At 44.1% G+C, this 16,078-nt stretch overlaps 1 protein-coding gene across 1 annotated transcript; it reads right to left on the bottom strand.

Annotated features, from left to right (window-relative positions):
• Positions 1-5,308: 5,308 nt before the first annotated feature.
• Positions 5,309-13,905, bottom strand: aipl1 (aryl hydrocarbon receptor interacting protein-like 1). The gene is made up of 6 exons (XM_021582422.2): positions 13,643-13,905; positions 12,824-13,003; positions 9,222-9,410; positions 6,418-6,594; positions 6,028-6,169; positions 5,309-5,830 (listed from the first exon to the last, which is right to left on the bottom strand). The coding sequence occupies exons 1-6, from the start codon at positions 13,748-13,750 to the stop codon at positions 5,631-5,633; spliced, it is 996 nt and encodes a 331-aa protein (XP_021438097.1). The 5' UTR covers positions 13,751-13,905; the 3' UTR covers positions 5,309-5,630.
• Between the last annotated feature and the right edge of the window lie 2,173 nt (positions 13,906-16,078).

The following is a 16,078-nucleotide window of genomic DNA, read 5'->3' on the forward strand; positions in this document are numbered from 1 at the left end:
CAAATTTGTCCAGTTACAGCGAACAATAAAAATGTGTCTTCTGCTCCGTTCTCATTCCCCCAAACGGCAAACCTCAAACATACAGTTTAGATGTGCACATGTTTAAGTTGCAGTGCAGTGCCCCTGGACGAAGAGCATATTGTGTGGTTAAGGGCCTTGCTCAAGGGTCCAACGGAATTCAATACAAAACCTAGGAGGCTCGTGGTTCTCACCCCTTTCCACAGACTTCCACAGTAATGATGACAGCTTCAGGAGGACATCCTGCATGAACTGACATGTTGCCCACCCAATCAAAGGATCAGATAATTAATTTAGTACTGAAAGCATAATCTACAGCTAGCTAGCACTGCAGTGTATAAAATGTGCTGAGTTGTTGAGTCAAAGAGAGAAAAATACAATAGTTGAACAGTTTTGAACAGATGTATTTCTTCAAAAATTAAGGAGAAGCAAGAGAGAGGGAGAGTGAGCAAGCTATATTTCTACTTTCTTAGCTATTGAATGTAGCTAGCTAGTTTAGCCTACTCAAACACCTGGCTCAAAAAGAGAGGGATGCTATGTTACCTAGCTGCTATGGCTATCCAACACTAGAACTCTTCCAAGTCAAGGTAAGCTTTTGGATTTATACATTTATTGCCACTGGGGACCGCCGATGTAACTGCTAAACTGCTTGCTAACTGTACACTGTACTGCATGATTGTAGCGGGTTTACTGACGCTTTGGTTCTACTAGCTATGTTGACTTGACGTTAGCTAATATGGTGACATCGATGTAGGCTCTGTGTAGTGGTTCGCGGTTATGACATGAAGGTTTGGCCTGGAAAGGTTTTTTCACCGTGTCACTGACGGCTGATGTGTTGTGCACTGAAGTCCACAAGCGAAGTGAATAGGTGAGAGGAGGAGAGGGCATAGATGTGAGAAGGAATTATCCATTGATCAAAGGAATCATGCTATTTGTATGTGGCAGCTATGAAAGTGAACTGTGTTTGTGTGTGATCAGGGGTGTATTCATTCTGCCGATTCTGTTGAAAAAAAGTTTCTTATAGGGAAGCAAACGGAACAAAACGGGGATAAACATACCTGAATTTGTCCAATAGAAACTCTTGTTTGCGACTGTTGGACTAATGATTACACCCTAAATCAGCTAGATGCAGGCAAGAGTGTGCAAGGCAGTATTGAATGTATCACTGTCTGTCACCTTGATTACTCAAATTTCTCTCAACCTGTGCACCTACGCTGTAAACTTTCATTCATAGGCTCAGTTGTAGCAACCTCATGATGGGTATAGGGACATTATGAGTGTCATGTAGTAGCCTAAACCTATTGAGCTGGGTGAATGGAATATGAATGACATCCAATATGTTGTAATAGAAAGAAGGCCATGCTCCAAAAAAAGAATCGTCCTCCCTCATCTTAAAGAGCACGACCGCCACTGGCAGACATACAGTATATAATTACTATGATGTAGAAGACCAATACATGCAGTTGTTGTCAGCTGCAGCCGAAAGAGAGATCCTCTGCCTCTGATGGTCCTGGGTTACTGACAGACTGAGCAAAACATAGTGTGTTAAAAGTAATGTAATGATTAACTAGGCTATTGTATCATCAAGACTTATTATACATCATTTATTATAAATCATTTTATGCATACCTCCTCTCAGTCAGCAACGGTCTTCAAATGGCTTCATGAAACATGGTCCCCTCAATTGACTCCATACTGAAATACTGAAATAAAAGTATCAATTAGATCATTGCCAATGCTCTATTTGGCATGTCCCAAAAGAGTTAGCTGGCTAACTTGTAAAGTGGTAAATTAAAGTAGCCTAGCTAGATTTTTCTGTTTAGCTAGCTAAGTTAGCTAGCTTACAAACATGCTCAAATTCTAATAACGTTTCAACTTTTTTTAAATCTAGCCTATCATATTATTTTGGCTTCATATATTTGAATTAAAAAAGGTACTTTGCTTATCTCTTCATCATCGCATTTGTTTTCAGAAATAACAAAACATTCCGAAAAGCTGTGGTTGTTCAATGCACATTTAACAAGGTAAAAAATCCCGAACTATGTTTTGCAATGCTCCCATGTAGAGAAATAGAGCCTGAGAGAAGAGCCTATTCATCATGGGAGAGTGGGAAATGTGGTGCCCCAGTGTCCAAGTACACTACACGTAGATGTGTGTGAAAACACTTCATCACTGGTAAGACATTTCACTTGTTTAGTATAGTCTGTAACTCCACTCAATACTTGAAGCTGTATAGTCCGTCTGTTTGTGTTGTTGGTCTAGATGAATGTTCTGGTTGGTAGCTGGTCGGTAGCACTCACTCACTCACATGGCTGCTACCTCTGTCATGAAAAGGGACACGAGGGTAGTGAGAACGCTCGGGAGCAGGCATTGTTGAAATGTAATCTTTAGACATGTTGTACTTTTCTTAAATGTAGTTTGTAATTTACTAAAACAAGCAGACAAAAATAAAATTGCATTTGAAAAAAAGTAAAGTTTTTGCTGTAACCTAGGTAACCACCGGTTATTTTCCAGGCAGGCAGGGCAGCGACGTTCTATCTTATACCGACCGGGACTATGCTTTTATTAAACACATTATTTCCTCTTGCTTCTATCTAGCATTTAGTTTGCAACAGCATAGGTTTGTATGAACCTTTCTGTTTGCCACTCAGACCTCTGCAACAATGTTGCAAAATATGATTTCAATCTCCCCCTGCCATAGAGACATAACGTGTCAGACGTCCAATAGACATTTTTTTGACCAGGTGAAATCATGAAGCTGCATCATTATGTCACTTGTGCGCCCTCTCCGGCCTCTAGGTCACCAGACTGCTGATTCTTGTGCACACCTGTCACCATCGTCACACGCACCAGCGCCTCATGACACTCACCTGGACTCCATGACCTCCTTTGATTACCTCCACTATATTTGTCACCCCCCTTCCTTCTTTCCTCAGGTGCTATTGACTCTGTTTCATGTCAGTGCGTTGTTTGTGTTTCTTGTTTTATGTACCGTTTATTTATTAAACACTCGCTCCCTGTACTTGCTTCCCGACTCTCAGTGTACATTGTTACAGAATAACACCTCACCTAAGGGAAGCATCAGGGAGTGTTTTTTGTTTGTTTTTGTGTTGGAACGTATGTTGGATCCTGGTGTCAGTACTAGAGCTACCGGGGAGGCCTCAGCCGGCTCCTCAGGCTCTCACACCTCAGCCGGTTCGTCGGACTCTCACATTTTTTGTTAATACTAGATAGGGTTCTTTAATCTCATCAAAAAATCTAAAGGTTCTATAAACCCCAAAAAAACATTTTTTCTAAGAGTGTACAGAGAATGGGATATGACAAACAGGGGATTCCCTGAATGAAAGTGAGCTCGCTGAATGACATCGACCTGATACTGTACACAAATACATGTGGCTCTCAGACATTTACCCAATTATATTACATAACTTACTGGTGCCAGCTGTGGGTGGGTGGGTGTGCTGTCTATCATGCCATTGTGGGAGTGTCTCCATCACTAACCTGTATGTGACCCCTATCTATCACTCAGACACTGCAATTACCTATCATTCCTTTCACAGCAAAGTGACCCTTCATGTTACCATGCAGGCCATCGGAAGGCATATCAGGTCAACACAATAACTTAGAGCAGGGTTCTCCAATTATGCTCCTGGAGAGCACGGGGTCAGGCTTTTGTCCCAGCCCAGCACTAACACTTCCTGTTTCCAATAATCAACTAATCGAGCCTTTAGTCTCGACCATGATTAGTGTAACAGGTGTGTTAGTGCTGGGCTGGAACAAAAGCTAGAAGCATCTGTTTTAGAGTGTCCTCTGTTGGAGACCTTTGTTGGAGATTGTACTGCCATTGTGCCATACTGGTGAATTAATTATCATATCAACTTTTATAGTACAGTATTTAGCCCTGAGGTGTATGCTATAGAAATAATGCCATCTAGTGGAATGTAATGGTGGCAACAAGATACAGAGAATTGGCTAAGCTTATTGACGGTATACATTTTTTGTCAGTGTATGAAAATCCCATTAAACAATATAGATACACTATATGAACAAAAGTATGTGGACACCCCTTCATTAGTGGATTCAGATATTTCAGCCACACCCATTGCTGACAGGTGTATAAAATCGAGCACACCGCCATGCATTTTCCATAGACAAACATTGGCAGTAGAATGGCTTTAACGAAGAGCTCAGACTTTCAACGTGGCAGCGTCATAGGATGCCACCTTTCCAACAAGTCAGTTCGTCAAGTTTCTGCCCTGCTAGAGCTTCCCCGGTCAACTATAAATGCTGTTATTGTGAAGTGGAAACGTCTAAGAGAAACAACGGCTCAGTCGCTAAGTGGTAGGCCACACAAACTCACCGAATGGGACCGCCCAAGTGCTGAAGAGCATAGCGCGTATAAATTGTCTGTCCTCAGTTGCAACACTCACTACCAAGTTCCAAACTGCCTCTGGAAGCAACGTCAGCACAATAACTGTTCTTTGGGAGCTTCATGAAATGGGTTTACATGGCCAGGCAGTCGCACACAAGCCTAAGATCACCATGTGCAATGCCAAGCGTCGGCTGGAGTGGTGTAAAGCTCGCTGCCATTGGACTCTGGAGCAGTGGAAACGCTTTCTCTGGAGTGATGAATCACGCTTCACCATCTGGCAGTCCGACGGACGAATCTGGGTTTGGCGGATGCCAGCAGAACACTATCTGCCCAAATGTAAAGTCTGGTGGAAGAAGAATAATGGTCTGGGGCTGTTTTTCATGGTTCGGGCTAGGCCCCTTAGTTCCAGTGAAGGGAAATCTTAACACTACAGCATACAATTACATTCTAGACGGTTCTGTGCTTCCAACTTTGTGGCAACAGTTTGGTCAAGGCCCTTTCCTGTTTTAGTATTCAGAATGACAATGCCCCCATGCACAAAATGAGGTCCATACAGAAATGGTTTGTCAAGATCGGTGTGAAATAACTTGACTGGCCTGCACAGAGCCCTGACCTCAGCCCCATCGAACACCTTTGGGATGAATAGGAACACCGACTGTGAGCCAGGCCTAATCGCCCAACATCAGTGCCCAACCTCACTAATACTCTTGTGGCTGAATGGAAGCAAGTCCCCGCAGCAATGTTCCAGCATCTAGTGCAAAGCCTTCCCAGAAGAGTGGAGGCTGTTATAGCAGCAAAGGGGGGACCAACTCCATATTAATGCCCATGATTTTAGAATGAGATGTTCGAGGAGCAGTTGTCCACATACTTTTGGTCATGTAGTGTGCCATGGATTAAAAGAAAGAACAAAATAACATATTCATTCAATATCTGATGAGTACATAATCTACACCAAGATTTATTTGCATTTTATGACTGGATGCAGTACTTGTTGGGCTTCAACCATTCAAGTCAGACATAATGGATACATGTTCTACCCAAATGGATTGACCACCAAACAATGTTCCAGGAAAAACATAGATAAATAAGTAACAATGATCTAGGATACATTTTCTCTCTCTTTCTCTCACTCCTGCTTTGCCCATCTCTCCTCTCTTCCTCCACAAGCACCATCTGTGCTGTCCACTTTAACTTTGACATTGACCCTCCCCCTCCATATCTGCATATCTCCTGGGCCTTGTCAGAACATGCCCTTGTACTTGACTTTATCCTCCTCATTCTTCTCCTCCATCCTCATGTTGAGGACACCCAGGTCCTTCTTAACAGCCTTCTTCATGCCAGGGTCCAGATCTAGAACCCTCTCAAAGTCAGCCCGCGCCTCAGCTTCGTTCCACACCTCAATGTGGGCCTTCCCTCGCACGTAGAACGCCTTCATTTCACCTAGGATGAACACACGCATATGCAAACAGATAGAGAAGCACACACAGGCAGATACAGAGATAATGTTTTAAAAAATATTTTCGCTTTGGGCTAGACCCTAATTTACATTTCTTCACACTTCGCCCATTGACTATTTGTTGTTGCCTGAAGTGCTTTTCCTGTAAGGTTTCATAAAATATTGTGTGTGCCTGAGGTACCTGGGTGCTGATTGATGATGTCACTGGTGTGCTCTATGACCTCATAATACTCCTCCATACGGAGCAGACACTGGCAGTAGTTGAGAGTCAGCATGTTCCCCATCTTCTCTAGCTTCAGCCAGGGGGCTTCCCATGCTTTCTCCTGGGGGAGGGGGATACACACTGTTACACACCATGGATGAATACATTCATATATGCACGCACGCACCCGCACACACACTGACATACACATACAAACACACACACATACAATTCTCAAACACACAAAGCATCGAGGGTGTACTTTGTAAATGGAAGTCATGATTAAAATATGGTTATACTCAAGAACTCTGAAAACTAAAGCCAAAGTCATTATTCCACACCGCTATTCTTGATCCGTTGTTACAGTACCTTGTGCTGTATGTTCTTGATGCAGACTATGGCCTCTTTGTATTTGTTGGTGGCGTCCTGGTAGCGCCCCAGTTTGTAGAGCTTGTTCCCCTGGCCGTGGAGCAAGGGCACAGCCTTCAGTCTCTCCTCATCATTCAGAGCCCACGACTCCCTGTCATACTCACTGGGCTGCTGCACCTGGGATACACAAACACAAAGGCAGACAGGCACGGACACACACATATACACACACACACACACACACACACACACATTTGTGTTACTATCCTTGTGGGGACCAAACAATTGATCCCTAATCAAAATCTTTTCCCTAACCCATAAACCCATAATCTAGACGCATACACAAATACGGTGACTGAGTTTATAAGGAAGTGTATAGGAGATGTGCTACCCACTGTGACTATTAAAACCTACCCTAACCAGAAACCGTGGCTAGATGGTAGCATTCGCGCGAAACTGAAAGCGCGAACCACTACATTTAAATTGCAAGGCGACTGGTATTATGGCAGAATATAAAAAGTGTAGTTATTCACCCCGCAAGGCAATCAAACAAGCTATACGTCAGTATAGAGATAAAATGGAGTCGCAATTCAACGGATCAGACACGAGACTTATGTGACAAGGACTACAGACAATCACGGACTACAAAAGGAAAACCAGCCACGTCGCCGAGACCGACGTCTTGTTACCGGACAGGCTAAACACATTCTTCACACAATGTGATGATAACACAGTGCCTCCGACGTGGCCCGCTACCAAGGACTGTGGGCTCTCCTTCTCCGTGGCCGACGTGAGTAAAACATTTAAACGTGTTAACCCCCGCAAGGCTGCCGGCCCAGATGGCATCCCTAGCTGCATCCTTAGAGCATGCGCAGACCAGCTGGCTGGTGTGTTTACGGGCATATTCAATCGCTCCCTATAGGCAGGCTGCTGTCCCCACATGCTTCAAGATGTCTACCATTGTTCCCGTACCCAAGAAGGCAAAGGTAACTGAACTTAATGACTATCGGATCATATTACCTCTACCTTACCTGCCACCCTAGACTCTTCAATTCAATTTGCTTACCGCCCCAATTGATCCACAGACCATGCAATTGCAATAACTCTGCACACTGCCCTATCCCATCTGAACTAGAGGAATACCTATGTAAGAATGCTGTTTATTGACTATAGCTCAGCATTCAACACCATAGTACCCTCGAAGCTCATCATTAATCTCGAGGCCCTGGGTCTGAACCTCCCCCTGTGCAACCGGGTCCTGGACTTCCTGACTGGCTGCCCCCAGGTGGTGAAGGTAGGAAACATCACCTCCACTCCGCTGATCCTCAACTCTGGGGCCCCACAAGGGTGCGTGCTCAGCCCCCTCCCGTACTCCCTGTTCACCCATGACTACATGGCCAAGCACACCTCCAACACAATCATCAAGTTTGCAGATGACACAACAGTAGTAGGCTTGATTACCAATGATGACGAGACATACTATAGGGAGGAGGTGAGGAATCTAGGAGTGTGGTGCCTGGAAAACAACCTCTCACTCAACATCAACAAAACTAAGGAGATGATCGTGGACTTCAGGAAACAGCAGAGGGTGCACCCCCCTATCTACATCGATGGGACCGTGGAGAAGGTGGAATACTTCAAGTTCCTTGGCATACATATCACTGACAAACTGAAATGGACCACCCACACAGACAGTGTGGTGAAGAAGGTGCAACAGAACCTTTTCAACCTCAGGAGGCTAAAGAAGATTGGCTTGTCACCTAAAACCCTCACAAACTTTTACAGATGCACAATTGAAAGCATCCTGTCGGGCTGTATCGCCACCTGGTACGGCAACTGCACCGCCCACAACCGCAAGGCTCTCCAGAGGGTCTGCCCAACGCATTACCGGGGGCAAAGTACCTGCCCTCCAGGACACCTACAGCACCTGATGTCACAGGAAGGCCAAAAAGATTATCAAGAACATCATCCACCCGAGCCACTGCCTGTTCACCCAACTATCATCCAGAAGGCGAGGCCAGTACAGATGCATCAAAGCTGGGACCAAGAGACTGAAAAATAGCTTCTATCTCAAGGCCATCAGACTGTTAAACAGCCATCACTAGCACATTAGAGGCTGCTGTCTATAGGCATAGGCTTAGGTACCACTTTAAGGAATGGAACACTAGTCACTTTAATGATGTTTACATGTCTGGCATTATTAATCTCATATCTATATACAGTATTCTATACTATTCTACGGTATCTTAGTCACTTAATGTTTACATATCTGGCATTACTCATAGGTATATACTGTTTTCTATACTATTCTACTGTATCTTAGTTCCGCTCTGACATCACTCGTCCATATGTATATAGTCTTAATTCATTCCTACTTAGATTTGTGTTAATTGGGTATATGTTGTGCAATTTGTTAGATATTACTGCACTGTCAGAGCTAGAAGCACAAGCATTTCGCTACACCTGCAATAACATCTGCTAATCATGTGTATGTGACCAAAAATGTTTTATTTGTTTTGAACCTAACACCTAAGCCTAAAACAGCTTTTTCCTTTTGGAGACCAGTGAAATGTCCCCACTTGTCCGAAAGTTCATTGTTTTGCTTTCCTTGTGAGGACTTTTGGTACCCACATGCATAATAAATCAAAAACACAGACACGCACACACACACATACACACAGAGAATATGAGCAAGATCAGTGTGTGTCTTGTGTGCGCAATATGTCTGTATTTGTGTGTGTGTGTGTGTGTGCAATATCTGTGTATGTGTATGTGTCTCTGTGTATGTCTCCATTCCCTCTAACCTTGACCAGTTCCAGTACAAAGTAGAGAGGCTGAGGCTCCTTCTGTAGCTGGTCCAGGTCATCATAGCCCAGGGTGTGGTAGGCAAACATGTTGGCCATGCCACACGAATGGATGTGCCAGTCCACAGGGTCCTTGCCCTCCGCGATGCGCCGCAAGCTCTTGGCCACCAGGGGGTAGAGGCCAGTGTGCTGGGGAAAGAAAGAGAGACAGACACAGAGAGACAGGGCAAGAAAAGTTAACCAGAGCTAAATGATATAAGACATGTCATTGAATTAGTCTTTTCCTGATATAGGCGTTTCCCTTTTTTCACGGAATTGATCGGATTAGAATGGGTGGAGTATGACATTGCTCTTTGTCTTTCATACTTAGTCTGTCAATCAAACCAGAAAGGACCCTGGATAAATATTGTATTTGTGAATACACAAATATCTTTGAAACCCGGTCTATTCTCCTCAACTGAACTATGTATCCAATGTAACAATATTGCCCTCCACTGGCTGGGATGAGTAAACAATTCATTTTACCTTACCGGATGTATTAATGTGAAGCTTCCGCTTGGCGTTTCCACTCACTAAGCCCAGTGGCTGGCAGTGGGAGAAGATGGAACTAGATGGATTTTAGCCGACATTCTGCACATTTTCTCATCGATTAAACATTTGATCTTAATACAGTATTCTGTTCCCAAAACTAAAATACGTTAGGAACAGAGTGGACTAAGTTTTGTAGACTTTACCCTTTGCCAAAGTAAAAAAAAAAAAAATTTTTTTTTTAGAAGGAGTGGAAAGGCAAATTGAGTTATTGCACATGCCCACTTCACAGAGTAGGCGTTCTGCCCACCTCCTTCCTTGTTCTGCCCACTATGACTCATTTGTTCACGTTTTAAATGACAGGTTGTGGTTATTTTGGTTTACTTATAAAAATCTTTGCTAGTAGGGTCACTCAATGTAGCCTACTGTATAGACAGAATGTAGCCTTCTGTATAAATGTAGCCTACTGCGCCCAGGTTGTTGTTACTAGATAATGAATGAATGGCTGTACCCCAGCTGGTTTAAAGCCCGTCCCAGGGTTTCTTTATGGTCAGCAGTAATCACAGGCGATTAGGGAAAGGTGAAGCTGCTGGGGATTAATTACACTCTCTAAGCTCTCCACCTGATGTCTCCTCCACCAACATACACATACAAATGCACATACGCACTCAAATGCGCACACACACAGAATTAAGCACACAATATATGTTATACAAACACAGCCAGACTCTAGCAGACACAAATAACTGAGGGGAAAAGAAGTCCCCCAAAGATGAAAATAGAACACACACACAACACCCTCACTAGCTGGTGTTTTAGATTGCAACCTTAGGTTACCCTCAATGGCTGGTGTTGGAGATAGCAACCTTAGGTTACCCTCAATGGCTGGTGTTGGAGATAGCAACCTTAGGTTACCCTCAATGGCTGGTGTTGGAGATAGCAACCTTAGGTTACCCTCACTAGCTGGTGTTGGAGATAGCAACCTTAGGTTACCCTCACTAACAGGTGTTGTAGATAGCAACCTTAGGTTACCCTCACTAGCTGATGTTGTAGATAGCAACATTAGGTTACCCTCACTAACAGGTGTTGTAGATAGCAACCTTAGGTTACCCTCACTAACAGACGTTGTAGATAGCAATCTTAGGTTACCCTCACTAACAGATGTTGTAGATAGCAACCTTAGGTTACCCTCACTAACAGGTGTTGTAGATAGCAACCTTAGGTTACCCTCACTAACAGATGTTGTAGATAGCAACCTTAGGTTACCCTCACTAACAGGTGTTGTAGATAGCAACCTTAGGTTACCCTCACTAACAGGTGTTGTAGATAGCAACCTTAGGTTACCCTCACTAACAGGTGTTGTAGATAGCAACCTTAGGTTACATACAACAGGTGTTGTATGTTGAACAAATACACATTGAGTGTACAAAACATTATGAACACCTGCTCCTTCCATGACATAGACTGACTAGATGAATCCAGGTGAAAGATATGATCCCTTGTTGATGTCACTTGTTAAATCCACTTCAATCAGTGTAGATGAAGGGGAGGAGACAGGTTAAATAAGTATTTTTAAGCCTTGACACAATTGAGACATGGATTGTGTACGTGTGCCTTTCAGAGGGTGAATAGACAATACAAATATGTAAGTGCTTTTGAACGGGGTATCTTAGTAGGTGCCAGGCGCCCTGCAACGCTGCTTGGCTTTTCACGCTCAACAGTTTCCTATGTGTATCAAGAATGGTACACCACCCAAAGGACATCCAGCCTACTTGACACAACTGTGGGAAGCATTGGAGTCAACATGAGCTAGCATCCCTGTGGGACGCCTTATTCACCTTGTAGGGTCAGAAGGGTATTCTTAATGTTTTGTACACTCAGTGTAAGGTCACACTTTATTTGGATAGTCTGTATTTCCCATCTGTAGATGCTCTAGAAATGGTCATACTATCAACAAACTACCTGTTGATAAGCAACTGCTTCCTAAGATTACAGTTAGGGTTAAGGTTAGGGTTAGAGCTAGGGTTAGGGTAAGTAAGGGTTAAGTTTAGGGTTAAGATAAGGGCTACGGTTAGGGTTAGAGCTAGGGTTAGGGTAAGTAAGGGTTACGTTTGGGGTTAAGATAAGGGCTAAGGTTAGGGTTAGGGTAAGTAAGGGTTAAGTTTAGGGCTAAGGTTAGTGTTAGAGCTAGGGTTAGGGTAAGTAAGGGTTAAGATAAGGGCTAAGGTTAGGGTTAGAGCTAGGGTTAGGGTAAGTAAGGGTTAAGATAAGGGCTAAGGTTAGGGTTAGAGCTAGGGTTAGGGTTAGTATATATTTAGTTGAAATGTTACTGATATTCTGTAGACTATCCACATAAGGTGTTACCAAATATAAATATATAACCAAACCCCTGGAAAGCCTACAATTGCAGACACAATACGTTGAAGAACACAGATAACACAGACAACTGAAAGTAGGGCATATATTTTCCGAAAATGTGTGCTTTTCAAAGCTAACTAGAGATGTCTGAGAAGGGACATATACCAAAAAGGGGAACTGACAGAAACATCTGTATCCTTTCAATCGTGGGTTGAGGTTAAGTTGTTTCTAACTGTCATCATTATGACACACAACACTGGCAATGCACACACAGAACAACAAAGCACCTGTATTAGGTGTATGATATTAGGTGTATGATATTCCAGTGTGTTTGTATTGTGTCTCATGCTACTGAGAGAGTTATTGAGATATTTAAGTGTTTACTCAGTATGCTCTGAATAGAAGGAGCTTTTGTGTTTTTGACAATACTGTAAAATGGGTGGTGTCTCTTTTAGTTCCTTGTAAGATGCAAGCCGACTATCATGAGAGACTTTAATCTGATGTGATTGATACCTTAGCTTTTGTTAAATGTCTCCCTAGTTAAAATATTTAGGAATTGTTCGATTTTCCTTCAAGTTTACTTAGGACAAACCTTTTTTAATTGAGAGTTGACTTCTGGAGAGTTGTTAGAGTTGTATTTAGAATCTAGACTCTAATGTTTGAATAGGAAGTATGCTACTATGGCACTGCATTGTGGGAGAATGAGTCTTACTCACGGTGACATCGCACCAGAACTCGGCCACCTCTCCGATCCTCATGGAGGTGAGCAGGGTCTCCCAGATCTCCAGCTTGAACATGTTCCCGATCACCACCTCCATTGGCACGCCCGTCACCTTACTGTCGTCTATCACCGTACGATCATCATCACACAGCTGGGTACGGAAATGGAAGGTCACCTGTGGAGGGGGGGTGAAGAAGAGGGGATGATGTGGAGGGGGTGAAAGGGGAAATGGAGGAGGATGTACAGTATGGAAGAGGTGTAGGAGAGAAAGGAAGAAGACTTTTGGATTTAGAGTCATTTTCCTCCAGATTCTCCAGTTCCACCAAATGCCACCCCTTTACACACTGATCATACTGGTGTGGGTATGTGGTCCCTGTTGACAGGCAGGATGCGACATTATAAGATATTGTACCATGTCATTACTAATGGAATGTCATATGACTCCATAAGTAAGACCATTTTATTTGCCTAATGTGAGTGAGACAAACATTTTATTTTCTGGATCTACACAATGTTCTAGAATCTATTGCAACCATCTTCTTTACAGTAATCAGATTTGTCTGGAACTGGAGACAAAGCACTGGATGAGTAACTGTCTGTGGCCTAGATAAAACCTCCACTATTTGAGATAGATGGAGGATAGAAAAGTCAATAGATGGAGTTATGTTTAAATAGATAGATTCAGATCAAGAGAAATAGAACGAGAGAAAGACTGAGGATTATAAATTAAGTAGAGAGATTGAAATCGATGAATTTGGATAGAGATTGAGAGGTTGAAGCAGAGGAATACGTTGAGATGGAGAGTGAGGCCTACCTTGGTCCCAGTAATGAACCGGGGCATCTCAGCTGTCCCTCCATACAGGATGGTTTTCTTAATGCCTTCCACCCCCAGGAGCATGGTCCCATCCATATCTGAAGACATTTTTCTGTATGGCTGTCTGTCTGTGTAGAATAAATAAATAGGTGTGTGTATATAATGTGTGTCTGTCTGTATGTGTTTCTGCTAGGCTAGTTTATAGCAGGTGTGAGGCATAGAGAGGTATGAACACACATTACTCCTTGATGATTAGGAAAGGGATAATGAGATTAAGAATCCCTCCTCCCCTCCTCTCCTCCTCCCCTCTCCCCATTCATCCATCCCTCAATCAGCTCTTCTCAGCATTTCTCGTGATGACTATCTATCATCTGCTGGATTAGAAACATCCAGAACGGGATAGAAAAACACTACTTCAAGCCCACAGCTACAAATCTTTGAAATAGGGGTAAAATGTACTAAGCATAATAATAATTTTGTCAATAACAAGGTATTACTCGCCTGAGTTAAAGTACCTCATGATAAGCTGTATACCACACCGTCTACCAAGAGAGTTTCCATCTATATTTTTCATTGCCCTCTATATACCATCACAAACCGATGCTGGCACTAAGACAGCACTCAACAAGCTGTATAACGCCATAAGCACATAAAACAATTCTCATCCAGAAGCGGCGCTCCTAGTGGTCAGGGGACTTTGATGCAGGCGAACTTAAACTCTAGACCACCTTTACTCCATACACAGAGACGCATACAAAGCTCTCACTCACCCTCCATTTGGCAAATCTGACCATAATTCTTTCCTTCGGATTCTTGCTTACAAGCAAAAATGAAAGCAGGAAGTACCAGTGACTCGCTCAATAAGGAAGTGGTCAGATGACACAGATGCTACGCTACAGGACTGTTTTGATAAGACAGACTGGAATATGTAGCGGGACGTTGTCCCCACAGTGACCACACGTACATATCCCAACCAGAAGCTATGGATTAAAGGCAACAACTGCAATGAGCTGAAGGCTAGAGCTGCCGCTTTCAAGGAGTGGGACACTATTCAGGACACTATGCCCTCAGATGAACCATCAAACAAGCAAGCGGCAATACAGGACTTAGATTGAGTCCTACTACACCGTCCCTGACGCTCGGCGGGTGTGGAAGGGCTTGCAAAATATTACGGACTAGAAAGGGATACCCAGCCATGAGCTGCCCAGTGACGTGAGCCTACCAGACTAGCTAAATGCCTTTTATACTCGCTTCAGGGCAAGCAACACTGAATCATGCATGAGAGAACCAGCTGTTCCAGACGTGTGTGATCAGACTCTCCGTAGCCGATGTGAGCAAGACCTTTAAACAGGACAACATTCACAAGGCCGCGGGGCCAGACGAATTACCAGGACGTGTACTAAGAGCATGCGCGGACCAACTGGCAAGTTTCTTCACTGACATTTTCAACCTCTCCCTGACCGAGTCTGTAATACCTACATGTTTCAAGCAGACCACCATACTCCCTGTTCCCAAGAAAGTGAAGGTAACCCGCCTAAATTACTACTGCCCCGTAGCACTCACGTTGGTAGCCATGAAGTGCTGGTCATGGCTCACATCAACACCATCATCCTGGAAACCCTCGACCCACTCCAATTCGCATACCGCCCCAACAGATCCACAGATGATGCAGTCTCAATCACACTGCCCTTTCCCACCTGGACAAAAGGAAAACCTATTTTATTTTACCCCATTTTTCTCCCCAATTTTGTGGTATCCAATTGTTAGTAGCTACTATCTTGTCTCATCGCTACAACTCCCGTACGTACGGGCTCAGGATAGACGAAGGTTGAAAGTCATGCGTCCTCCGATACACATCCCAACCAAGCCGCACTGCTTCTTAACACAGTGCGCATCCAACCCGGATGCCAGCCGCACCAATGTGTCTGAGGAAACACTGTGCACCTGGCAACCCTGGTTAGCGTGCACTGCGCCCGGCCCGCCACACGAGTCGCTGGTGAGCAATGAGACAAGGACATCCCTACCGGCCAAACCCTCCCTAACCTAGACGACACTATGCCAATTGTGCGTTGCCCCACAGACCTCCCGGTCGTGGCCAGTTACGACAGAGCCTGGGCGCGAACACAGAGTCTCTGGTGGCACAGCTGGCGCTGCAGTACAGCGCCCTTAACCAATGCGCCACCCGGGAGGCCTAATGCTGTTCATTGACTACAGCTCAGCTTTCAACACCATAGTGTCAAAAAAAGCTCATCACTAAGCTAAGGACCATGGGACTGAACACCTCCCTCTGAATGGATCCTGGACTTCCTGATGGACCGCCCCCAGGTGTTAAGGGTAGGCAACAACACAACTGCCATGCTGATCCTCAACACGGGGGCCCCTCAGGACTGCGTGCTTAGTCCCCTCCTGTACTCCATGTTCACCCATGACTATGTG

The sequence above is a fragment of the Oncorhynchus mykiss genome, chromosome 24, assembly GCF_013265735.2.
Source record: "Oncorhynchus mykiss isolate Arlee chromosome 24, USDA_OmykA_1.1, whole genome shotgun sequence".
In the NCBI taxonomy this organism is placed as follows: domain Eukaryota; kingdom Metazoa; phylum Chordata; class Actinopteri; order Salmoniformes; family Salmonidae; genus Oncorhynchus; species Oncorhynchus mykiss.

Coding starts and splice junctions, on each gene's coding strand:
- aipl1 (XM_021582422.2), bottom strand. CDS start 13,750: ATGTCTTCAGATATGGATGGGACCATGCTCCTGGGGGTGGAAGGCATT. Junction 13,004..13,642: donor GGTTCATTACTGGGACCAAG/GTAGGCCTCACT, acceptor CCCCCTCCACAG/GTGACCTTCCATTTCCGTAC. Junction 6,595..9,221: donor TTGTACTGGAACTGGTCAAG/GTTAGAGGGAAT, acceptor TGTGTATCCCAG/GTGCAGCAGCCCAGTGAGTA.